Below are 25,675 nucleotides of genomic sequence, written 5' to 3'. Positions count from 1 at the left end.
GAGGTGTTATTCTTGTACTTACATTGCTTATACTGAGTGCTTGACTGTACTGTAGCCTGTGGCTCAGCTAAGGAACATGTATGTGTTTCAGATTTGCTCTAAAGGAGCACAGAAATGTAAGGAGATGCTGTAACTCCTTCTTCCTGGAGGTGGTCTCTCGTTTCTGTCTCTCTGAAGGACAGCGCCCTGAGGAAGACATGGTGGAGCTGCTCTTCTCTCTGCTCATCTCAGCACAGGGTAGGCTGTGAAATCCAGTGATGGTTATTAATGCTGCACCCCCTATAGCAGTGGTCACCAACCCTCCTCCTGGAGATCTGCTTTCCTGAGTTTACTTCCAGCCTTCATCTAACATGCTGTACCCCCCCTTACCCAACACTAATGCATCTGATCCAAGAACAAGTTCATTAGCTGGAGCAGGTGCAGCAGATTAGAGTTGGAACCAGACTCTGCAGGAAGGTAGATCTCCAGGACCAGCGCTGGTGACCACTGCCCATAGGCTAAGCACTTTTGAAGGAAAATCATGCAACCATGTTTTACCTGGCTGCTCGTCTGTGTTCCTACACTGTGTTACTAGGTTAAAGCAAGTGCTAAAAGTGCTATGATTGTAATTAATTACTTTAGGGCTATACAGTATTTAAGTAATTGTACTTTTTTAGTAAATTATTCATGAATATTATTTTGGAATATTTATACTTTACTCCAGTATTGTTGATTTTTTGTAATGTTTACTCAATTCTAGCTCTAAAAAGAAAAAAACTTACTTAACCTGAGAATTTTGACTTTTTTCTTGTTGTACTTTCTCCTGCTAATCACTTGTTTCTGCACATTTTAATGGATTTTTTTAAACATCTAACCAAATTCATATGCACATATCCAAAGGAAATTGCCCACAACGCTAATTCAGCTCTGTTTTGCCCGTTAGTCATTACTTTACACACTTTAAACTTTAAAGTTTTACCTTTATTTACTCAAGTGTGTTTAAATGTTTATGTTTTTAAGTTACTTTTAAGTATATTTGGCCTCATATCTCCACTTTTAATTTGAGTAAGATTTTCAGTATAATTTCTCTGTACTTTTTCCATCTCTAATTAAATCTGGTCTCTGTTTTAACTAAATTATATTGTGTTAAAGTCTTTCTGTTCTCATATTTTTAATGCAACATGTCGTAAGAAATCATCTCATATATTTAAGGTTCTGTTAACAACACACTAAATCCAGAACTACATTTAACCAGTCAGTCGTGTAGTTGTTCCACATTTTGATGCAATTTGCAGGTGTTTTACTTCCAGCATCCATGCAAATGTGTGCATATGTGTTTGTGTGTTATGTGTCCAACAGGGGATGTATATAAAACCAGAGAGCTCACTCCTTTCCTGGAATGTGTTGATCAGAGCCCTGTGGTTCGGTCTGTGCTGCCCAAACTTTTACTGCAATATAGGTATCACACACACACACACACACACACACACACACACACGCGCACACACAATAAACCTAGACTAGAAGTAAAAGGATGAGTCTATAACGTTGCTGTTGCTGTTATGCTTTTAATTTCATAAGTAATAGTTTCATAGTGTTGGAATAAACGTTGTATTCTAGTATCATAGGCCTGATGTCATGTCTTCAGTTTTGACCAGGTAATGGGCCATATTCAGGCATATTTAGAGAACCTGGAGGACAAACTCCTGGACGATGAGGACAGGACAGAACTTTACCGACTCTTCGCCAACTGTTTCCAGGCAAATACTTCTTTTATTTTGCTGACTTCACTTCTTTTTATACCCAGTAACCACACTAGATCTGTGACATGCTGCTTGATTCTCTTGTTTATTAAAATTGCTATTTCTACTGTTCTGAAATTCGAACTAATGCATACAACTAAACTCAGATGTTCAGACTGCAACAGTTCCTCAATAGCTGTAAACATGTCCCAGTCAAGTTTTTGCCTTCGAGTCCTTTAATGTCAAATATCTGCGTTACCAAGTCCGGAACTAGTATTGTATTTTATGAATTATACCGCTGCACAGTGCACATTTACACTGTATGATTTAGATACACTAAGGTGCCAATTACTTTAAACAATAAAATCGCTTAGTTTTTAGTACATCACTGCTGTCGGAACAAATCCTCGTATCTACCTTTTTCTTTTTTTTTCAGTTTTTGACATAATTTGAAAAAGCCTGTTGCTCTTTACATTGTAAATTTCATGATGAATGGATCACAAGAAATGGCCCAAAAAGTCTGGTTCCATTAAGTTGCATCAAAAGTAAAGTAGTTTTTTTTTTCCTTCTCCTCTAAAATGATCATTTTGGAGATGCACAGTTTTGTTCTGACAGCAGTGATATGCATAATGCGACTCTCTGAACAGATGTCTTGGCAGTTTTTTGATGGCTGTTTAAAATGACCATGTCTTAGTTTGATTGACCAATCTGATGATTTTGGCTGCCGGTTATTTTGACCTGGCTGCAGTAAAATCATTTAATTTGTAGTATGTGCATAGTGGGACACTCTGAACTGGACTTGCAAATATATATATATATATATATATATATATCTATATATATATATATATATATATATATATATATATATATATACACATCATTGCTTTTCAGGCTTTTATTCCTTAAGCACATTTCTGCACTTGTGTGGTACAGAGTGGTACAGTCATAATGTACTATGAGTGGCTGTCTGTAAAAGTGACCCTGTGCTTGGTGTTTGGTCAGGATTCTCTGCTCTGTCCGAGCCTGGGCAGAGCTCTGGAGTCCGGAGAGTTGCGGCATCAGCAGGAGGACATTAACTTTCTCAGTCGACTGGTCCGCAAGCAGACTCCGTCCAGAGAGCGCCAGCCGGCAGAGTTCCTGCTCTCCATGGCGCGTCTCAGGATCAGTCTGGACACCGCTGCCCGGATACTGCCCAGAGCTGTCGGCCAAAAGAGCGGTGAGGGTTTGGATCATAACAGCTACAGAAACCAGTTTTTGGATGGATTATATACGATGATGGTGCATGTGTGGATAGTACAGTGGCCAGGTTTACAGATATACAGGACTGTACAGATGTCTGTAGACACTAAGCATGTATCTGCTTAGAAAAACGCTAATGCATGGAACGTATTTATTCTAATATTAGAATAAATACAACAATAAGTATTAAGTATTTTATGTATATCAATCTGTTCACTTAATAATTTCTAAGTCACTGCTTGATGAAGGCCAGTAGTATCCAATACCTGGTTTGGTTAATCAGTCCTTTGTTAAATTCAATCAGGTGTGCTGATGATGGAATTTAACAAATCTGTGCGATGGCTGGAGGCAGAAACCAAACCTGTGTTTTTCTAACCAGCTCACAAGATCTCAACTATTTTTTGAAAACAAGAAATTCTTGTTACTTTTCAACTGCATTAATGATTGAAATGATTCTGTTATATGGTGTTTTATATAACATAGTGTTCAGATAAAAAGTTAATATGCTTAGCATAAACAATATACATAAGCCCGTCTGCACAGTACTTTATATTCATGATTAGCCTCAGAATAGCTCATGGAAGTGGATCTTATCATGGCTCACTGTCAGTGATGCACAGAAAAGAAAACTCTTGACTGCAAACTAAACCTGAAATCGGGACACACACATTTACTCTTTGAATGTATCAGTGACGAGCTGAGGCAAGCAAAGGAAACATTTTTAACCTGTGCGTTTTTACCCACCATTTCTCATTACCGGTGAATTGATTTGTGAAAGAATGTAATACTTTTTCGTAGGTCTGTTTAGTTTTTAAAAATAGAAAAATATGTAGGGGTTGTATAGACTAGACTAGGGGTCCTCAAACCTGTCCTCAGCGTGGACTAGTTGAAGACTTGCCTAAAATACAGCTGCAGGAAAAACTGCAATGAACAAGCAGGAGGAGAAAACAGGAAACATTTTTTTCTGCTAAACACAAAGTCCAAAGTGCTTTATTAGTGTGGAAATGCTACATAAAATGAAAACAGTTCTAAGCAGCATAAGACGGTGCTGAAAGTGTGCAGTTTTCATCAGGCAGCCTGTGTACGTCTGTGGACACAGTGCCTAAGTCTGACACTTACTGAAATACAACGAAAACCTGTTCTGCAGTGCACATCTCGCACCTCAAACCGCCACATCTGTCACTAAAACCAAGCCTGTTAGCAATCTACTAACAAAAAAACTCTTTACTGACATCAGGAACAAACTTCTATTTTTTTTAAATTGTGCAACCCCCAAAACCTTTACTGTTAAATAAAAATGACATTATTCTTTAAGCTGGAACTTTTTGGCCACCAAAATTTCACTGCATCTCTATTTTCTGTAAATTATTCTATGTTTTGTTTTCTTTTCATCAGATTCGGAAGATGATTTTGGTGTTTTAGTGTTTGTGTTTAGTGTTTATCTGCATTTTTGCCTACTATATTCATTCCTTTCTCTATTTAATTTGTGATGTTGAAGCGTTAAGGTGTCATCTGTAACCATGTTGTGTGTGGACCCCTCAGGTGGATGTGCCGTGTGGGAACAGAAGCTCTTAGAGCAGGTGAAAGCAGTATGTGAGTACGGTGGGAACGACTGGTACAGGGTGTACTTGCTGAGAGTGCTGAACAGGCAGGCTGGCATTGACTGTGTGCAGACCCTGATGAACAGCGCCCCCTATGAGTGGGTCTTCCCAGCTGAGCTCTTGCGACTTCAGGTAAGAGCGGTCCCTTCCAGACTGAGCTGACAGTAAGTTATATAATTAATTATACAGTCAGGTGCAAAAGTTTTGGCACCCCTGTCAAATTACGTTTTGTTGATTTTCTAATTGAATTTAACAAACTGACGGGAAAAATAGGACATACAACTGTTTACTTTCAATTTTCATTGTATTGACAGGTTTGGGTCTGTTCTGATTTTTCTGTTTGATTTGGTGGTAAACAAAGACAAAAATATTAAAGGTTTTCTTTCTGCAAAACACTGTAAACACAATGATAACTTTTAATCAAGTTCAGATCTTTATAAAGTAGCCCCTACTTACAAACATGGTCTGGATTGGAATTTTATAATCCTAATTTTTGGCAGAGTGTATTCACTTGTTTCACTGAGCTGTGAGTGAGAAATAATTGTAATTAAATAACGTCTTGCTTTTGTTGCTGTCAGTTATGGCTGCAACCTCTAAGGGTTAGCGCACCTGACTAAATGCTGTATTACTGTTATGTTTCTCATCTCTGAAGAGGCTGATTCCTGCTGAGGTGGATCGGTTCCTGTGCTGTGGTCAGTTGTATCAGCTCCTGAGAAATGGAGTGGGTCAGGTTTTACTGGAGTCCAGCACAGATGAGCTCAAAACCAACCTGCAGGTCAGGACTTGAAAGAGTGAACGAAAGAGAGAGTTCTTGAATTAGTTGCTGTAGTGCAGTGAAGCACCAAATGCACAGTTCTGTAACTGATATGAGAAAACCCCAAATGATGGCATTAAATTTCATATTTAATACCAAATACTAAGTCAAATGTTACAACCTCATTAGTTTAAAATGATTGAATATGATTTTTCTTTTATTTTCTTATGTTATTTGATTATATTAATCATTACTTTATTTTCATTAAGAATAACAGTTGCAATGGCAGTAGAATGTTTTCAGGTAGACATGTAAATGTGTGCCGGTGTGTGTTTTCTCTAGGACGTGGTCAGCTCCAGTTCTGCAAGGGCTCTCCTGGCTCTGGCCTTGTTTAGGCGGGTCACCTGCCGCCTGTTCTCACCTGACTCTGCCATGCATCCTGGAGCTCAGGTGAAAAACTCCAGTGTAGTAAGCAATCAAGTAGTGCCAGTATAGCAGTAGGAGCAGTAATGATACTGTATCAATATCGAACATTTAGGGTCTGCACTTTACTCTTTTCTTAAGTAAGACATAATTCAAATAAAATCACATCATTTACATACATCATTTTTTACTGCCAGCAATAATTACAACTTCTAAGGGTTAATACACTTGCTTGACCTAAATATTACTCGTACCACTGACAACAACAACAATAGCAATTCTAATAAGAGTAACACTACTACTACTACTACTGAAAGACAATAAATAAATGTGTACATGGCCTAAACAAGGAATTTCTAATCTTATCAGCAAAGGGCCAGTGTGGCTGCAGATTTTCATTCCAAACAAGCAGGAGCTCATCTGTCTTGTTAAACCAGTTGGCTTCAGTATTCAAACAGCTGATCAGGTGTGCTCCTGTTCCTGCAGAATGAAAACCAGCAGCCACACTGGGCCTGCTGCAGATTTGACTGGACATACCTGGCCTATATACACCGATCAGGCATAACATTATGAGCACCTCCTTGTTTCTACGCTCATTGTCCATTTTATCAGCTCCACTTACTATATAGGTGCACTTTGTAGTTCTACAGTTACAGACTGTAGTCCATCTGTTTCTCTGCATACTTTGTTAGCCCCCTTTTACCCTGTTCTTCAGTGGTCAGGACCCCCATGGACCCTCACAGAGCAGGTACTATTTGGGTGGTGGATCATTCTCAGCACTGCAGTAACACTGACGTGGTGGTGGTGTGTTAGTGTGTGTTGTGCTGGTCTGAGTGGATCAGACTCAGCAGTGCTGCTGGAGTTTTTAAACACCTCAGCGTCACTGCTGGACTGAGAATAGTCCACCAACCAAAAATATCCAGCCAACAGCGTCCTGTGGGCAGCATCCTGTGACCACTGATGAAGGACTAGAGGATGACCAACACAAAGTGTGCAGCAGCAGATGAGCTATCGTCTCTGACTTTACATCTACAAGGTGGACCGACAAGGTAGGAGTGTCTAATAGAGTGGACAGTGAGTGGACACAGTGTTTAAAAACTCCAACAGCACTGCTGTGTCTGATCCATTCAACACACACTAACACACCACCACCACGTCAGTGTTACTGCAGTGCTGAGAATGATCCACCACCCAAATAGTACCTGCTCTGTGAGGGTCCATGGGGGTCCTGTCCATTGAAGAACAGGGTAAAAGGGGGCTAACAAAGTATGCAGAGAAACAGATGGACTACAGTCTGTAACTGTAGTAAGTGGAGCTGATAAACTAGACAATGAGCGTAGAAACAAGGAGGTGGTCATAATGTTATGCCTGATCGGTGTAGTACAAATGCGTAATGGAATTGATGAAAAATTCATTTTTTCTTAATTACCCATCAGGAGCTGGAGATCCTGAAAGACTTTATCAGGAAAAACACGACAGGGCACCTCAGAGAACTCTGCACCAGCCTCTTATCCAATCAGGCTGAAGGTCTTGTGTCTCAGCTGTACATCAGTGCAGGTGAATCTGCTGAGAGGCGCCATCTAATGGAGCTTGTGGTTCATGCCAATGCTGTGTTCCACAGTGGAAGCAGTTTACTGCACCCACTCCATCTCATCGCCTCTAGACCACAGACTATGACAGTAAGTAAGAGCTTCGTAGTACTAATGAAGACTAATGAAGTTAATGTTTTTATAGCATTAACTATAGAATATAATTGCATAAAATTTTAAGTGCTTATTCAGTTTTTTATTTTGTTGAATTTGTAAAAAAAAACTTTTGTCTAGTGATTAAATGCAACTAGCTAAAGAGAATTACGCTGACTTCTGACACCAAGCACTTTCCTCTCGATTGGTCATTAATAATTAATAAAGCTCAAGCATTTTTTAAGCATTGTATTGGCTTAGCAGTTTTCTGTGTGTTTCTCCAGGAGGCCTTTCTGCCCACCATGCCAGATGACAACACCAGCACTGTCCGCCAGTGGCTGACCGAAAAAAACCTGAAGATGTACTGTAAGTTTGGAAAAGAGAGATGTAATCTGAAGAGCTTGATAGCTCAAGTTTATGTTAATTCTAGTTGACTTATAATGCTGTTCCCAATGACTTTTTTGGAGACCTTTGCCAACTTTATTTTATTTATTACCCTCTCCGCCCTTGTTTTGCAGTATGTAGCAATGGTCATCCATGTTTGGTTGGAGAGGTGAGTTGCATTTTATCACTGATTACGTACAATTTTTTATTCATTGGTATTTTATTTCATCAGAAGAATGAAACAGGTAAATATTGCTGCTGTCTTTACAAAACCGTTCTTAACGTTGAAGTATGCTACTGTAATTATTGGTCCATTAGTAATGAAATGCTAACGCATTTTGTGAAGCTCAGCTATCTTTTGCAAATGGTGTGAACAAAATAAAACTTGTTTTTTCTTCTTCCAATAAGTGTGGGAAACCAACGGCTTTGGCAAAGTGTGACACATGTGGAGTTCAGATAGGTGGTCAGCACCACAACCCAGTCCCCGGATTCACTCTGGTTCACAATGTGTCTGATCAGACCCGAAGAGGCCATGTTCTGGGGGAGGCTGCCCGCAGATCTGAAGCCCCAAACAGAGATCTGACCATGGCCCAGTCCAGTGTGCTGCGCCTCTGCCTGCATTTGGCCATGCTGCAGGGATCTGCTTTCAATCTTCAGGTACATGGACCATGTTTGATTCGGTATGACACGGCATGATACACAGCAATCATCTGCTGCATCCATATCAATGTGATTATTAGCAGAATCTTAGATGATTACATGAGTGCAGAAGAATCCCATTTATATGCAAGAATTCAAATCTGTGTGTGGCAGTGAGGCCTGTGGACTACAAGCATCCAAAATACATTGTGTCTGGAATACATTGTAGGGCATTAGTGCAATGATCCAGCCCACTGTATACAACGTCTCAGAGTTTCTGTGGCATCACCTTGAGAAGGACATGGAGTCTCTTGGGAAGACATTGAATCTGAACTGGGAAGACACAGCCATCGCTGTTCATCTGATCCTCAATGCGTTTGCTCATCTCTCCACAGGTATGTGACCATATTCATACCATATGCATATGCACATAGCATGACACTGCCATCATTTTATCTAGTTTATCACAGCGAAAATGATATTGTTGACACAATACATTTGATTAAATGTTCAAAGGTGTGCAAATTAATAAGAATATTCCAGAAATTGTCCAGTGTCATACCAACATGAATGCAGTCCTGAAAGGGGTTTAATAACACACATATTTTTGGATTCAATACAATTTTTGATTCTGGGGTCAAGATTTGATTCAGTGTTCAATATTTCATGTTAAAAATGTTTTATTCTACGGAACTCTGATTATATGCTGCACAGATTGGTGTGGCTCAGATAAATAAAAGTTTTAAAATAGTTTTTAAATGTGTCGAGCTGGCCTCTAACAGAACAACTCCCAAAAAATCAAAACTTCTTGTCGGATCAAAAGATGTAAAGCACGGCGCCACTGGACTGGAGCAGTGGAAACGTGTTCTGTGGAGTGATGAATCACGCTTCTCTATCTGTCAGTCTGATGGACGAGTCTGGGTTTGGCGAATGTCAGGAGAACATTACCAGTCTTACTGCGTTGTGCTGACTGTAAAGTTTGGTGGAGGAGAGATAATGCTATGGGGTTGTTTTTCAGGGGTTGGCCCAGACTAAGACATTTGGACAATTGTATGCTTCCAATTTTGTGGGAACAGTTTGGGGATGGCTGAGCCCCAGTGCACAAAGCAAGGTCCATAAAGGCCTGGCTGGGTGAGTTTGGTGTGGAAGAACTTGACTGGCCCTCACAGAGCCCTGACCTCAACCCCATCAAACACCTTTGGGATGAACTAGAACAGAGATTGTGAGCCAGATCCTCCCATCCAACATCAGTGTCTGACCTCACAAATGCTCTTCTGGGTGAATGGACAAACATTCCTACAGACACTCTCCGAAATCTTGTAGAAAGCTTCACAGAAATGTGGAAGCTGTCATAGCTGCAAAGGGGGACCAACTCCATATTAATGCCTATGGATTTAGAATTGGATGTAATGAAAGCTCCTGTAGGTGTAACGTGTAGGTGTCCCAATACTTTTGTCCATGTAGCACATTGTCCTCCCTGCTCACTATACTATGATAGTCTTCACCCAGATGCCTAGTTTTAATTAAGGAAAGTAGTGGTAGATGGCAAATGACAGACCTCCGGAAGAGACTGAGGGGTTACAGTGCTAGTTCTAAATTTTGATTTCAATTTTGAAAGTCATTTTTTCTTTTTTTATGCTATCATTGAAATTAGTACTGTATTTAAAATTAATGTCTACACTGTCAGAAATAAAGGTTCTGTGCAGGAACATTCTTGTTTATCAAGGTACAAACAATGTAAATGTACTTCAAAAGGTACAACAGTGGTTTTAAGGTCCAGTTGTGCACCTTAAATATGTTTTTCCCAGGTGAAAAGTACGTATTTGTGCCTTTTCATAACCTAATATTTTAAAACAGAACAATGAGACGGGGTGTGTGGAGTCAATACAACTTCAATGGATTATGATACAATTATGTTCCCTGGCTAAAGGTACTGAGATGTACCCTTGAGGGTACCACCCCAGTGGCAAGAGGGGTACTGCCTCAGTGACCATTTACTACCCTTATTTCTGAGAGTGTAATGTAAGATTGGATTTGGAAGGTACAGCTAAGCACATTTGCATTAAATTTTTGTTCTTTACCAGCTGGTGCCCACCAGGGGGCAGCACAATTGTCTTCTCGGCAGGCCCGAGAGCAGTGGGAGAAGGAAATCTGCAAGATGGCCATCAATCCTATCCTAATGGTCAGTATTTATGGACATAGAGTAGAGACCTTCATTTTGTGTGTTTATACTTCAAATAAAAGCTCTGCTTGAAGTGTACCGATATCACTGCAACAAGTCGTGGTCTATCATGTTAGAAAATGTGATGTTTTCTTATTGTTGTTGTTGTTTTTGCATGACTGAGGTGTTCTATTCTTCTCTCTCTGTGTCCAGGATCTGGACAGGCAGCTCAGTGATGCTCAGGAACGCATTGCGGCTGATGACAAGCTGTCTGACAGCACTCTGATTAAAGTGCTGAAGGGAGACCCTTGTAGCCTCCTGTCACTCCCCTCTGACTGTCCCAGCCACCACTCTGCTTTCTGGACACCCCCAGACCCGCTGACTGTGGAACGCCTCTCCCAGCTCATATCCCAAAAGCAGGCTGTTAGCCCAGTTCCCCTGCTCTCTCTCTTCGTCAACAGAGTGAGTACAGTCCGCAGTTTAAGCGTGCCAGTGCTTACATACAAGGGTTAGGGGTTACTGCATTTTCAGTTTACTCAACTCTACAGATGTACAGACGTTTCACTGTAAAATTTCACCAACTCCAAGACTTCCACACATGCATCTAATTATGATGTGAGAGTTGGTGACATTAGCTTATCAACAACAAAATGACTTGAATTTTGGTTTGCTTTAGTTTACATTCTTAAAAATAAGGGTGCCAGAAATGGTTCTTTTGCTATAGAAGTGATGCCTTAGATACATTTTAGTTCCCTAAAGAACCTTTTAACGGGTGGTTTTGTACAACTTCATTTTTGTAAATGACATGTTTGAGTGGAAATAACCTTTTTAAAATTGAAAAAAATATATCATAGGGTTCTGTACAAGTTAAAGCCTTTTCCTAGAACAACATGTCCAAACCAAAAACAGTGTAGGAACCTTTACTTAGTTTATGCATTCTCGGGTATCAAACCATGAGATTCTGTTCTGTGGTTTGTGTAGAACAGAGGTCGGCAACCCAAAAGAAGAAGAGCCATTTTTTCCTTTCAAACCAAAATCAATCTTGGGAGCCACAACATTTATGTCCATTTTACCACACTGGCTGTAAATATGTCTCAGTATGTGCTACTGTCCTTGTAAAGCTTTAGGTGCTTCAGCTGCTTCTCTTGCATCTCTGGCAGGAACCTTTTCTGCAAAAGTAGAATAGTTTCTTGTAAAATGTCTGCCCAACGTCTGACTTTTTACGAGGCTGATGTCAGCTTCTCATTCGCCAGATTCTTATCCTAATTTTCCTGTTCCACCTTAAATGGTGCCTGAGGCGCCAGAATGTGACTGCTGCACCATTTAAGGTGGGACGGGAAAATTCAAACAAGAAGCTGACTTAAGCTTCACGACGTTTTAGTGTTTGTCAGTTTCTCATTGCAGATTAAACTTATCAGGAAACCAGCTGAGTGCTTATAAATGCAACTAAGTCCGTTCGTCACCAAATTATCGATGAGCCCTATATAACTGCGTCCAGATATACAGGGCTAATTGTGTTCTCTTGGACTCAGGAAAACATGCACTTGGTCAGTGCTCTGGAAGTAGTGACAACACCCATGAGATACTCAGAAAAGCTATCTTGATAACGACATGTATTTAATTTCAAGTCTCTTATTTCTATGTAGCCTCTTTCTGCAGGCTTTCTAGTAGCCATTCTGTTAGAAATCAACTCAGAGAATATTTTTTATTAATTTAATGAAAGAAAATATTTGTCCCAAAAACTCTGTTATCAGATTAACTAGGACACTGTTGGCTCTCTATGTAAGAAATGTTGTTACTCTGTGTTGAGCTGCTAGCAAGCAATGAGGGGCAAGAATCCTCCTGTTGTGAAAACAATTCACACCTGTCCACAAAGACGACCGTGCTGAGATAAAACGGACACATCTGCAGCTCCCCTCCATCAAAAAAATCATTTAAAACTGAAATAGCATTTTTTAAAAAAACTTTAATAAATTCTGACTTAGTTGCTTCCCTAAGACGACGAAAATCCAGTTTGCTTCAGGTTTTGTAAATCATTTATATTTCTGTCAAAATATAACTATTCCATGAAAGTCATGGAAGGAAAAAAGGCAAATGAGGGACCTCCAGAACAGATAGAAATTGCATTTTATGGCTACTTTGAAAGGGGTTTATCGCTGCATATCTCTGTGTGTGAGACAGGTGCAGTGTGTAAGACAGCTGGTTTGTCTCCCTGACCTGGCAGCGCTGCTGTCTGATCTAATGAGAGTTGTGCCTGCTCACTCTGAGATGGTCAACCACACCATTGCAACACAACTGCACAGCTTGCCTGCAGGTAGGCACATTTAAACAGGACTCGCAACACTGGGCTCTTTCAGCGTCTCTCAGATTCATCTGTCTTTGACTGGAAGCTCCCGAGAACATGAGATGTTCTGTTATGTCTCATTTGATGTTGTGAATTAGGCCATCAGAGGAATACGCTGACACAAAGGGTGAAGACCTTCTGCCACGTGTGGAACCAGCTAAGAATGGAGCTGTTTGACAAGGGTGAGAGCTGATCGTGTTAAGGTCTACTTAAAGTAATTCACAGTTAGTGGATGCCTTTTATAAGTTGGTTTAGAATACTGTCTGTAGTGTTTATATTGCTGCCATCCAAAAAAAGGTGTCTGTTTTTTTTTTTTTTCTGATATCTACATCATATGAACGCAGCAGCTTTTCTTTACCTTGTGTGAAAATTTCGTGAGGAATGGACCAATAAAAATATTCCCAATTAATTGAAATAAAATCTCTTTACGTTAACTGCCATTTAAAATTTGGAACACTTTGCCCTCTTGTGTAAATTTACCATTCTGGTATTTTGGTGGTAATTTTTGAACAGTGATGATATGTTAATTTACTCAGGTATTTGGTTGATGTATTATAGAAGTTTGTGTGCTTGTTACTTGCTGTAGGTGTGGATTCTGAGCTGTGCGGGAAAGACGTTACCATGGAAAGTTCTGGCCAATATCTCTCTTTAAATCGGCGTGGTCCAGGCTCCTGTCTCTACGCTCTCATTGACCTACTGTCAGAAACTCACAACAGCCTCGTGCGAGAAGCTCGAAAACTCAGCCATCAGGAAGACAGGTGTGTCCTTGTGTAGTCTGTAGAGTAGAATTTTGTGGCTTGACCCTTCTAGGCCTCTCATTGCATAAAGCTCTTCTTACATTTAGTTTGAACAAGTGGACAGATTATGTCTAAAGTGAAGACTTTCAGTTGATACCACATTTTCTGTGTAAGTATAAGGATCAACACTAGCATCCAAATGTTTGTTATATAAAGAACTTTATTTTATTTAATAATACCTTACACAGCATAGATCGGAATACTATAAGCTAGGCAACAGAAGCTATTTCAATGTGTTTTATTCAATATTTTAAGTTTTAGCTGGTCAACAGTTTGGGGGCTCATTTGTCATATTTTTCATTTCATAACAATCCAAATGTTATCAGTGGGTGACAGGTCTGGACTGCAGGCAGGCCAGTTTAGCACCTGGACTCTTTTAATACAGAGCAATGCTGTTGTGATACATGCAGAAAGTGGTTTGACATTGTCTGGCTGAAATAAGCAAATCTTTCCCTGAAAAAGACGTCATTTGGATGGCAGCATATTTTGCCAAAACATGTATATATTGCTCAGCATTAATGGTGCGTTCACAGATGTGCACGTCACCCATGCCATGTGCACTAATGCACCCCATACCATCATAAATACTGGCTTTTGTGTGCACTGATAACAAGCTGAGCGGTCTTTAGCCCAGAGGACACAGTGTCCTTGATTTCCGAAAAGAATTTCAAATGTTGATTTGTCAGACCACAGGACACTTTTCCACTTCACCTCAGTCCATTTTAAATGAGCTCAGGCCCAGAGAAGGTGGCAGCATTTCTGGATCCTTCCTATATCTATATGCTGTATTTTTATATGCTTTCTTCTTTGCATTGTAGAGTTTTAACTTGCATATGTGGATGCAGTGACGAACTGTTTTCACAGACGGTGTTTTTTTATATCCAGTCATGTTACTGACCTGTGGCCAATCAACCACAAGGTGTTTTTTTTTTTTAGCATTACACAACTTTACCAGCCTTTTGTTGCTCTGTCCCAACTTTTTTGGAACATGTTGTTGGCATCAAATTTAAAATAGGCAAATATTTTTCAATAAACAATAAAATTTCTCAGTTTCAACATTTGATTTGTTGTCTTTGTACTATTTTCAATGAAATATAGGGTTTAAATGATTTGCACATGATTAAATTTTGTTTTTATTTACATTTTGCACAGCGTCCCAACTTTTTTGGAAATGGGGTTGTACTATTTTTATCCATTTATAATGAATTCTTTCATGAGACATTTCAGAGAGGCAATCTGAGTATTAATTTTACTATCATTTCATTCTTGATGTTCTACAGCTTTCACAGTCAACTTAGAGTACTCTGCAGCTCCGTTCATCATTCTGGACAAAAATAACTTTTCTTTTTTCCTTTTGTCCTGCAGTGACTATAGTGTGCCTTTGGGGGCGCTGTCTGAAAGTCAACTGGCCCTGTGTCACCCAGAGAAAGAACTCCTCCCCCTGGTGTTAGCTCACTGTAACTACACACTCGTGAAGGGCCAGCAAACTGCCACTGACTATGATCTTCAGGCAGTTGAGAGGCAACTCAACAGACGTTTCCTTGCTGGCAAGCCTCGCATCCAGACGGTTAGTGAACTTCTGCTACAGTCTGTCATACACTGTGAATTTTGTAGCAACAAAAACTTGTCTTAAGAATGATTAAAAGTATTTAATTTCACCTGCAGGACACTGAAAAGTATCTGAAGAGGCACCATCAAGACTTTTCAGAGGTCCTAAAAGATGTTAGGACAAAGATTTCACAGGTAAACATTACCTTAACTAATGATTATTTTAAAATTAAATTTACTATATATACACACACATCTTCTAAGCTGCTCATCCTTCTGGGTCATGGGGGGAGCTGGAGCCTATCCCAGCAGTCATTAAGTGGAAGGCAGGATAAACCCTGGACAGGTCGCCAGTCGCAGGACAGACAGACACATACATTTACACCCACACCTAGGGGCAAATTTAGCATGTTGAATTGGCCTGACTGCATGTCTTTGGACTGTGGGAGGAAACCCACACAGACGCAGGGAGAACACGCAAACTCCAAACATTAAGGACCCTGGTCGCCTGGCCGGGGAATTGAACCCAGGCCCTTCTTACTGTGAGGTGACAGCGCTACCCACTGCGCCACGGTGCTGCTTGTAAACATACACAACCCCAATTCCAAAAAATTTGGGATGCTGTGTAAAATGTAAATAAATGTAAATAAAAACAGAATGCAATGATCTGCAAATCTCATAGACCCATATTTTATTCACAATAGAACATAGAACACATATCAGATGTTGAAAGTGAGACATTTTACCAGTTCATGAAAAACATTAACTCATTTAGAGCAGAGGAGATTCAGTATGTGCTTTTAAAAGACCTCATGCAGGCCTAAATGGCGGAAACAGGTGCAACAGTTGTGGCGCACCAGGTCAAATGATACATATTTTTTTTTCTAAATGAAAATAAGTGAACACATTCTCCAAAGAGAACACACATCTGCACATTTTAATGCACAGTTACTGTTTATTTGCTAAATTCAGCATATTGAGGGGGAAAAAATGAAACACAAAAATGTTTTTTTAAATGTTTTATTTATTTTATCCACGATGTTATACTCAAAGAAATCTGAAAATTGCCATATTTGTTTGTTTCCTATAGTGGGTGTGTACTTATTTTTACTTAGAAAATCAACTAAACTGCAAGAAACATTAATTTGACCAGGGGTATTCACACTTTCACATACAGCTGTATATGTCAATGGATTGTTTTCAGTGACAAAAAAAAACAAACAAACAAACATGAGTTCAAAATTGTCTGTTTTTGCAGCTTAGTTTTCAGATATGGACTGTATGGACTGGAAAATGACCAGTAACTTCAATAGTATTTAGATACTACATCAAACTGTCAATCATTATTTAGGTATAACCTGCTCTTCACGCTACGGAAAACACTTTGATGAACATTAAGCTGAGAGCTGAAGAAGGCAAAAGAGGACGATATAACCTTAAATGTCTGAAAAGCTATATATAAATTGTTGCATTTGACTTTTTTAATGATTCTAACTCTCATTTGGCTGACCAGGAGCCACTGAAGGGTTCAATGTGCAGCTCGATAAGGGCAGTGCTGCGCTCCTTCACCGATGTCTGTAATGCTGTGTATGCTCTGGAGATTGGTCTGCGTTTTCTGGGTAAAACTGGAGGACGTCCAGATTCGTCACTACTGTCCTACCTTCAGAAGTCTCTCAGAATGGAGCAGGACATCTCCAGCAATGTAGCCAAGGTAAAGATTATAGCAGTGAGCTTTGCTTCTCGTTTTCTGGAGGTTAGATACTTATAACATGGTACACTTCCACAAACTATTCTGACCAAGTACATCTTTTCTGTGTTAGTCTGTTTGGCCTGTTTTCCTATTTGTTCATTGTAATTATTTTAAGAATTTAAGAAAGGTCAGGAAATTACTCCAGTTAGCCTGAGAATCGAAGAGGCATGCAGAAAATATATTAAATCTGAATGAAGACTGTTTTTTTTTCCTATTACGAGTGTTGAGGTACTTTTAAGGTGTCTGTTGTGGCCTTTAAAGGCACATATCATACATTTCTAGTGTATTTTATTGTTTTCCCTGAGGTCATTTGTTTGGATTCATGTTCTAAAAACAGTCACAGTTCACCATTTCATTCATCATCCTCTCTGTGTTCTTTAGAATAAAAGAGCCTGTTTTTGTTACTGTGCCTTTAAAGGGGAATTCCATAATTTTTTCAAAATTTCAGCATGTTTTAGTCATTGAGATGTAAACATCTCTAAACATCTCAAACAAGTCATTGATTATGGTTTGGTGTTTTATTCACAGTCTTTTCCAAAAAAATTTACCTCTTCATCATGTGTTTAAAAAGTAGATTGTAGACTCTCAGAAAAAGAAAGTAAACAGTCACTGGGGTGGTTCCCTCAAGGGTATATCTCAGTATCTTTGGTCAGGGAACATAACTGTATCATAATCCATTGAAATTATATTTTCTAAGTTGTACTGACTCCACACACCCCGTCTCGTCTCCAGGCTTTTTATTTTATTGTTCTGTTTTAAAACATTCGGCTATGAAAAGGTGCTAATATGTACTTTTCACTGGAAAAAACTTATTTAAGGTTCACAATTGGACCTTAAAACCACTGTTGTACCTTTGAGGGAACACTGACATTGTTTGTATCTTAATGAATTAAATATTTACCTGCACAGAACCTGTATTTCTAACAGTGTAGGCCAAAATGTCACCTCAAAATATTCATGTAATACCTTCTGTAAGGCAGCTTTTAGAGGTATTACACACTTTAGATGCTGATTCTGATCACCACCACTGCAAAATACAATGGCTTGATAAGTTTCTCTAGAACGGCGCATTTCACAAGCACTTTAAATGACTCTATTTATGTCTTAATAATTTAATAATGCAAAAACTTTGAAAAAAGATGGAATCCCCCTTAAAGGCTAATATATTTAAATGGTCTTTACTCTGACTGGCTGCCCTGTATTGTGCTTCATTCAGAAAGTATAACACTTGAAATGGGAGGCTAAACTGCTGCAGGCTGAATATGCAAAAGTGTTGGTTTTTGTGACGCCAAAAAAATAATGAATTTATAATGGGCCATTTTTATAGCTTTCTATGTACACCGACCAGGCATAACATTATGACTACCTCCTTATTTCTACGCTCATTGTCCATTTTATCAGCTCCACTTACTATATAGGTGCACTTTGTAGTTCTACAGTTACAGACTGTAGTCCATCTGTTTCTCTGCATACTTTGTTAGCCCCCTTTTACCCTGTTCTTCAGTGGTCAGGACCCCCATGGACCCTCACAGAGCAGGTACTATTTGGGTGGTGGATCATTCTCAGCACTGCAGTAACCCTGACGTGGTGGTGGTGTGTTAGTGTGTGTTGCGCTGGTCTGAGTGGATCAGACACAGCAGTGCTGCTGGAGTTTTTAAACACTGTGTCCACTCACTGTCCACTCTATTAGACACTCCTACCTTGTCAGTCCACCTTGTAGATGTAAAGTCAGGGACGATAGCTCATCTGCTGCTGCACACTTTGTGTTGGTCATCCTCTAGTCCTTCATCAGTGGTCACAGGATGCTGCCCACAGGACGCTGTTGACCGAATATTTTTGGTTGGTGGACTATTCTCAGTCCAGCAGTGACACTGAGGTGTTTAAAAACTCCAGCAGCACTGCTGTGTCTGATCCACGCAGACCAGCGCAACACACACTAACACACCACCACCACGTCAGTGTTACTGCAGTGCTGAGAATGATCCACCACCCAAATAGTACCTGCTCTGTGAGGGTCCATGGGGGTCCTGACCACTGAAGAACAGGGTAAAAGGGGGCTAACAAAGTATGCAGAGAAACAGATGGACTACAGTCTGTAACTGTAGAACTACAAAGTGCACCTATATAGTAAGTGGAGCTGATAAAATGGACAATGAGCATAGAAACAAGGAGTCATAATGTGGTCATAATGTTATGCCTGATTGTTTTATAAACTGTATGGACTGGGTGGTGAAAGGTACTTTTAAAAACTTTAACAATGTTTACATACTTCTTCAAAGTCTGTTACTTGAAAAAAAATAAAGGAAAATTCAGTATTCCATGATATGGACGCTTCAGCCAAGTGAAGTGAAGGAAAATTAGTGTCAACTTACCCCACAAACATCTTTGTGTTACATGATTACAGTGTACGTGTTTAATGCCGTACTCACTCATAATAATCTTTCAGCGAACACGTGCTAGAGCGGATCTCTTGATTTATGTTGAGAAGAACAGGATTAGTGAGTGATTGCTCATTCACTGCTGTGTGCCCTCAGGCCTTGGCAGAGAACAGACTGGATCAGAGTACAGCCACCTGGCAGCTGCTCACCTGCTGGAGGAGTGAGCTGAAGCAGAGGAAAGGACAGGTGAGCTTCTCTAAACCACACCACATGCACAACTTTAAAGAAGGTGAGATGGAATTTGTCTTGTTTGTCATAACTACAACTTTAAAACAGGCTGGGTGGAGTAGCTTCAAGTTATTGTTTCAGCTGATTTAAATTTTAAATGATTTATATTTAATATCCAGTACTTGATTTGGCTAATCAATGCTTCATTAAGTTAATCAGGTGAGCTGATGGAATTTAGCAAACCACTTTGATTGCTGGAGCCAGACATCATTCTTCAAACTAGCTCACAAGATATTTATTGTATTTATTATTTACATTTGCGTTTATTTGCATTTATTCCTATTATGTATTGTGTTTTTACAAGCAACAACAAACTCACTGCCAGGATAAATGGTTTTAAATAGTGTGCTTGTGTGTCTAAGACATTTGTACAGTCCTGTATATATAGCATTACTGTCAGGGCACGTATCTGTGTTGTTTATTGGGATTTTTTTTTTTATTTGTGTGAACATTTTACAATAAATGGACCAATAGAAAGTCCAGAATTACATGGAAAGATATACATATATTTCTGTTATAAATTAATAAGAAGTTTTCCTTCTCCTGAAACCAGAAAAGGTACCATTTTGGAGACATGCAGTGTTTTTTAATCCAGACAGCCACCATATATATATATGGATCATTATATTAAGTTGGTTTAAAGCAAGAGTTCAAAACACATTTTGGACTTTTCACTGACTTGGACTTTAGACTAAAGTCCTTTTGTTTTGAGTGACCATATACTTTGTGTTTTTTTTTATTAAAATAAATGATTGAACATCCCATTTACCTTAAAACAGTGAGATCTAACTGCTCAGCATGTGGCCACGCTGCTGAGGGACCATATATATATATATATATATATATATATATATATATATATATATATATATATATGACATACTACATTGCTACTACTACACTGTATCCTTTTTAGAAGCCCTGTCTACTGTACTTTGAATAATATGGGACAGTAGGTGCTGTTAAATGAATGGGATGGATTATGTTTTACACTACTGTAGAAGTTGCTTAGTAGCCTAACTTTTTAATGTAATGCATTAATTAATGACTTATTAACTTACTATAACTTATTTATTACCCTCTTGAATCTTATTGTTTATTTACAGTACATGAGAAGCATATGGCCAAGAATTGAAGGATGCCTATAAATATTTTTCCCTCTAAATGCATAGTTAAGGAATCTTTTGCTTAAAGTAATAAATTTACATACTTTAATTAACACACATTTATATTAATAATAGGCCTGAAGGGATGTTTTCATATTTATATGCATGTCTGCATCGGTATTCAAGCCATGAGTCTTTCAATTAGGCAGAATGGTCCAATAAACCCCCTTCTGTTCATCCGTTTAACTTTGTCACGAATCCGACCCCCCTGACCCCTGACCCTGGCTGACCCTGAAGCTGTGTGTCGTAAATCCAGGGAAAGTGTGAAAGTGTTAGTCAAAGTGTGCCAGGCTTTTGTTTAGAGCGTGTGCCACTGTCTGCACATTTAAGGTATTTGACCCCGTGTTTGGAGTATAGCAGTGAAAGGCATTGCACAGTTCATGTTGTGGAAGCAAAGCTGGGACTAAATCAGCCTTTTGGAATGAAAACTGGATCTGTGTGATCATTTAGGTTGTCGATGCCATTTGTTTTGGGCTGTCCTCACCCCCACATACACTCCTCACTGTAAAACGATCATGAAAATATCATTTAATAAGCATAGTAATTTAATATAGATGCAGGCATATATAAAAGTGTGTGCGCCCCTGATCAAATGACATGTTTTGTTAATTTTTTAAGTGTAAATAAGTTAATACATCCTCTACAGAGAACATACTTCTGCATTTTAATGCACAATTACTGTTTATTTGCTGAATTTAACATACTGGGGAAAAACCCTACAAAATGTGGTCTGTGCAAAAGTTATGGCACGTTTTAGATATTGTTTTTTTTTCCAATATATGATAATCTCAGCTAAAATAAATGGAAATTGTGCACTAAATTTTTCCCAGCAGAGGATGCATTGACTTAGTTTCACTTTGAAAATCAACAAATGTAATTGGACAGGGGGTGTTACGACTGTATGTCTGATTTCTCTATGTACTTGCTTGCATTAACTGTGTCGTTTCACAGGACCCGTTCCCAAGACTTTCTAAAGAGTTCAAAGAGAAGCTGACAGTGGATGAGAGGAGAGAGCTGAAAGAGTTCTTGGAAGTCACTGATGTTGATCTTTTCACTCTGGAGCTTCATGAAATTCTGCTCCTAAAGACCGACAGCACATCGCAGAGTGGCTACTCTTCTAACTGGGAGTGAGGATCATTTACACTTCTTTTCTGTCTGCCCTTAAAGAAAAGGCGTTTTGAATTTGCATGATTCAAGTGTGTCACATGACATTCACGAGTGCAATATGTTACAACACCATTGCTGTCTTTCAAGTTTTACCTCTTTTGACAAGAACTGTGATGATGTGAAGTAATGTGCAAACATTAGAATCATGTAAATTCAAAGCATATTTTTTTTCCAGTGTGCTCTCCAGCTTGTCTGCTCTTAGCACTTTCTATGTAATGCACACCATTTGTGTGGGAGAGCTCTGACGTATTTATTGTGGCCACATATGGCAACATGAGCTGTTTCTATGGCATTTGCATTTGAGATCAGACCAAACTAACCAGGCTTTTCCTGGGGTGACAAAAATAACAGCCACTGTTTTCTCATTTGAATAGTCTAAGCACGGTGGTGAAGAAACACAAATAACACCACTGTTATTTTCATGCACTCTCAAAAGCAAAGGTGCCAAAAAGGGTTCAAAAAGGAGCAGTGCTATAGAAGAAAGTCTTTCTGTTCCCAAAAGAATTCTACTATGGATGGGTCTTTATAGCTTAAATGGCCAGGAACCAAACTTTTAATCTACACTCCTATAACATAGTAATAACTTAGCCAGTTTGCATTGTTGTCCATGTAGTTAGTAAGTAACAAGCCTTAGAATGTGTTTTAACCTATAGAACCACAGCACACTTTTTTTTATAATGATTGCCAGAAGTTGACCATTTGTCATAGAGAGATTTGGTAAAATGCATTAGATTTTTGAAACTTCAGTAGAAAAGATGAGTGCTGAATAATTTCTCTGCAACTCATGGGTAACTTTCAATGGTCTAAGCCAAACTAGGCTACATAGGCTCATTAAAATCACATACAATTTAATTGGTTTTCAGTTTGGTCAGCTCTTACTTGCTTGAGCTAACTAAATATTGCGTTTCACTTCTTCAGTGTCATTGCTTTGGTTCCAGTAGCTAATGGAAATTACCAAGCAGTATATACTTGTTTTCAAGCTTCATAACTCCTGCAGATAGCAATATCCTGCAGCAGGCCACAGCCCTCTATAAAAGCCTCTATAAAGACCATGCCTATACATTTACATTGTTACCAGGAAAAAGAGTTCCAAGGCTCCAGTTTTTTTTTCCTGTTGGTACTTGGTGATACATGGTGTTTTGAGAGATTTCACTCTTTGATGTGTTCATATTTAAAGAAACATATTAAATTAATACTTTCCGTTTTTTTTTTTTCCCATTTATATCATTACAAAATGTCTTATACTGCATCCCAGAGCTGTGTAAATGATCCCTACATCTGATTTAGGTTTTCCAGATTCCATAGACATGCAACACTTACATACTGCAGTCAGAAATGGATCCACAGTCATGCAAAGTACAGTTAAGGGGTTTAAGAACCATTTTATAAATAAGATGTGTGAAAACATTTAAAGAACCTTCCACAAAGGTTCTACACTGAACTCTATGCAAAAAAACTGTATGTCGAAACCAGAAACCTTTATTTTTAAGACTTGGATCCATGTGATTTGTTCATAGTCAAATTTTGTGATCAGTAACACTGTAAGCAAGCAAAAAAATTACATTGGTGACATTTCCACCCATTTTTTTTATCAAAGCTGAAAACACAGAGATAAAGCAATTGTTTCCCTAAATTATTCTGTGTCCCTGAACAATATCTGGCGCTACACCACGTCAGAAGCACCTCCTTCCCTCCAGTTTGGCTACTTTCAATCACAGCAAAGCAGACTTTCTGCACCTAGTTGTCCCCTGGGGAACATGGTCTTTTTGACTCTATAGAGCCACACTTTGACCCCTCCAGGCTTCCATCTGTCAGTCCAGGCCTACTCGAGCCTCCTCCTGAGCAGGCAGCTGGCTAGGGAGAGAAAAGGAATGCGTGTGCTGCAAACAATGGGCCACAATGCTAACTGTTGATCCTTTCCTCAATCCCCCTCCCCCCTGCCTTTTCACAGCATCCAAAACACTATGGAAAGCCATTTGGACGAAAAAGGTGCCCCCGTCTTGCCCGGACTAGACTGTCTTTCTTCTGAGATCACCCTGAGCAAAGCTGCCGAGGTCTGGAGGCTCGCAGTGGAGTTCAAGACATGACTGGGTTTGCTCAAGTATTAAAGAATACATGCTAAGAACAAATATAGTTGTGTTGTTGTCCGGTACACCTGCTTCACTTCATCAGTTTAAACGTTTCAAGCCCTGAATGTGAATTCTTTCCACAATGGTACTTGACATATGCAGCATTCACTGTTTCCTAGCATCTCATTTTAAAACGTTGACATTTGTGTGAGTTTACCATGCCATGAAGTTTGCCATGGAAACTGCTAATGTAATAATGTGCACTTTATTGTACTTAAAGTCTTTTCTTATTGTCTTTATTGTTCTTAAATCTATGTAGTTTTCCGCATTCCATTTACTTTCTTTCTGATTTTGTAAAATTGTGGTAAAATATTACTACAGTGGTGGCCTTTGGTTCAGGTTAATGCTGCACTTTATCTTCTTAATTCTGCAATAAATCTGTATTACTGTAATTTGTGCACATGTCCTATTCATGTATATGCTACATATGTAAGTATCATACAAAATTGATACTTCCTGTGTTAATAGTGTGGTGTTCTATCATTATTGACATGCTTTTGCTGCCGAACTGATAAGAAAAATACACCAAAAAATGTTAAAAGAAAGAAAATTAAGAAGCAGTGCAACTTTGTATTGCCTGCTGTATGCAAATTTACTTTTATCAGCCCCTCTCAAATATTTAAAAGCCAAAAAAATAGATAAAATGCAACGTAGACACAATGTTTTATCATATCCAAGTATTTTTTAACATTATTTTTTAAAAGCTAACAGTTTTAGTGCAGAAATTAAAATATAGATCATACTGTAAAGAAAGACCTGCATTTTAAGTAGCCTGTGTGAAAGATGCTATATAAATAAAGCATGAAACAATACCAGCAATAATAATAATAATTATTATTATTATTATTGATAAAATAAATATTCTCTAAAACTACATATACATGCCTGCCGTACTCAACCTCAACCAAGCTTTGGCTGGCGACTGAGCGACACGCCTTTCATCTGATTTTTAAAAGGACGCCCTTTTGCCGCCTATCAAATCGTTCGCCACGCCTCCAGCGTCTGAGAACCACCAATCACAGCTCGGCGGGGGCGGAGTTTTCGTGTGGTTCGGGTTGCCAAGTGATGATGTTGCGCTGTAATGTTGGATACGGAGTGTTTACGCTGCAGGAGCGACAGGAGCTGACACAAGCCCGCAAACCAGCATCAGAAAAACGGGAACAAAATTGTCATTTCCTGCGAAAGAAGACGAATGTGAGCAGTCTGATTCACTTTATAGGTAAGTATGGACTCTTCCACTGTTATTTCAATGTTATTATTGCTGGGGAGAGTAAATAAAACCCGCAGAGGAGCTAGTTTTGCAGTAGCCTAGCCAGGTTATATTTACAGTACGTGCTGAAGGCTTAACAGTTAGTCATGTTGTAAGTACAAGAAAACTCACATTTTCTCAGGTTTTATATTCTAACCAGGTAGCAAAGACGGTCACACCCTTCTCAGACGTTTGCTTGGTAACTGTTATTGGTGGCTAGGTTAGCTAGATAGCTACTGGACAGCTCATTGT

General features: G+C 39.1%; 2 protein-coding genes across 4 annotated transcripts in view; both read left to right on the top strand.

Moving 5' to 3' along the window:
• rnf213b (ring finger protein 213b) overlaps positions 1–24,668 on the top strand; it is a 65,163-nt gene extending 40,495 nt beyond the window's left edge. The window contains exons 41-63 of one of the 2 annotated variants that reach the window (XM_036572003.1): positions 92–237; positions 1,339–1,438; positions 1,628–1,739; positions 2,727–2,940; positions 4,506–4,696; positions 5,217–5,339; positions 5,661–5,768; positions 7,178–7,420; positions 7,708–7,789; positions 7,942–7,976; positions 8,216–8,464; positions 8,676–8,841; positions 10,531–10,628; positions 10,821–11,069; positions 12,789–12,921; positions 13,050–13,133; positions 13,538–13,709; positions 15,114–15,315; positions 15,414–15,491; positions 16,810–17,007; positions 19,581–19,670; positions 21,830–22,005; positions 23,997–24,668. In XM_036572003.1, coding sequence (XP_036427896.1) covers positions 92–237; positions 1,339–1,438; positions 1,628–1,739; positions 2,727–2,940; positions 4,506–4,696; positions 5,217–5,339; positions 5,661–5,768; positions 7,178–7,420; positions 7,708–7,789; positions 7,942–7,976; positions 8,216–8,464; positions 8,676–8,841; positions 10,531–10,628; positions 10,821–11,069; positions 12,789–12,921; positions 13,050–13,133; positions 13,538–13,709; positions 15,114–15,315; positions 15,414–15,491; positions 16,810–17,007; positions 19,581–19,670; positions 21,830–22,005; positions 23,997–24,132 — 3,385 coding nt within the window. In that variant the 3' untranslated portion in view covers positions 24,133–24,668. The remainder of the gene's footprint in view (positions 1–91; positions 238–1,338; positions 1,439–1,627; positions 1,740–2,726; positions 2,941–4,505; positions 4,697–5,216; positions 5,340–5,660; positions 5,769–7,177; positions 7,421–7,707; positions 7,790–7,941; positions 7,977–8,215; positions 8,465–8,675; positions 8,842–10,530; positions 10,629–10,820; positions 11,070–12,788; positions 12,922–13,049; positions 13,134–13,537; positions 13,710–15,113; positions 15,316–15,413; positions 15,492–16,809; positions 17,008–19,580; positions 19,671–21,829; positions 22,006–23,996) is intronic. The other variant, XM_036572002.1, reaches the window with a different exon arrangement.
• A 589-nt stretch (positions 24,669–25,257) lies between these two features.
• Positions 25,258–25,675, top strand: part of cep131 (centrosomal protein 131) — a 35,311-nt gene continuing 34,893 nt past the window's right edge. For both annotated transcript variants that reach the window (XM_036572001.1, XM_036572000.1), the window contains exon 1: positions 25,258–25,393. The gene's annotated coding sequence lies outside the window, so the exon portion shown is untranslated. The remainder of the gene's footprint in view (positions 25,394–25,675) is intronic.

This window comes from Colossoma macropomum, unplaced genomic scaffold, assembly GCF_904425465.1.
Source record: "Colossoma macropomum unplaced genomic scaffold, Colossoma_macropomum, whole genome shotgun sequence".
NCBI lineage: Eukaryota > Metazoa > Chordata > Actinopteri > Characiformes > Serrasalmidae > Colossoma > Colossoma macropomum.
Note: the sequence above shows the minus strand (reverse complement) of the source record. Positions and strands in the feature narration are given on the sequence as shown.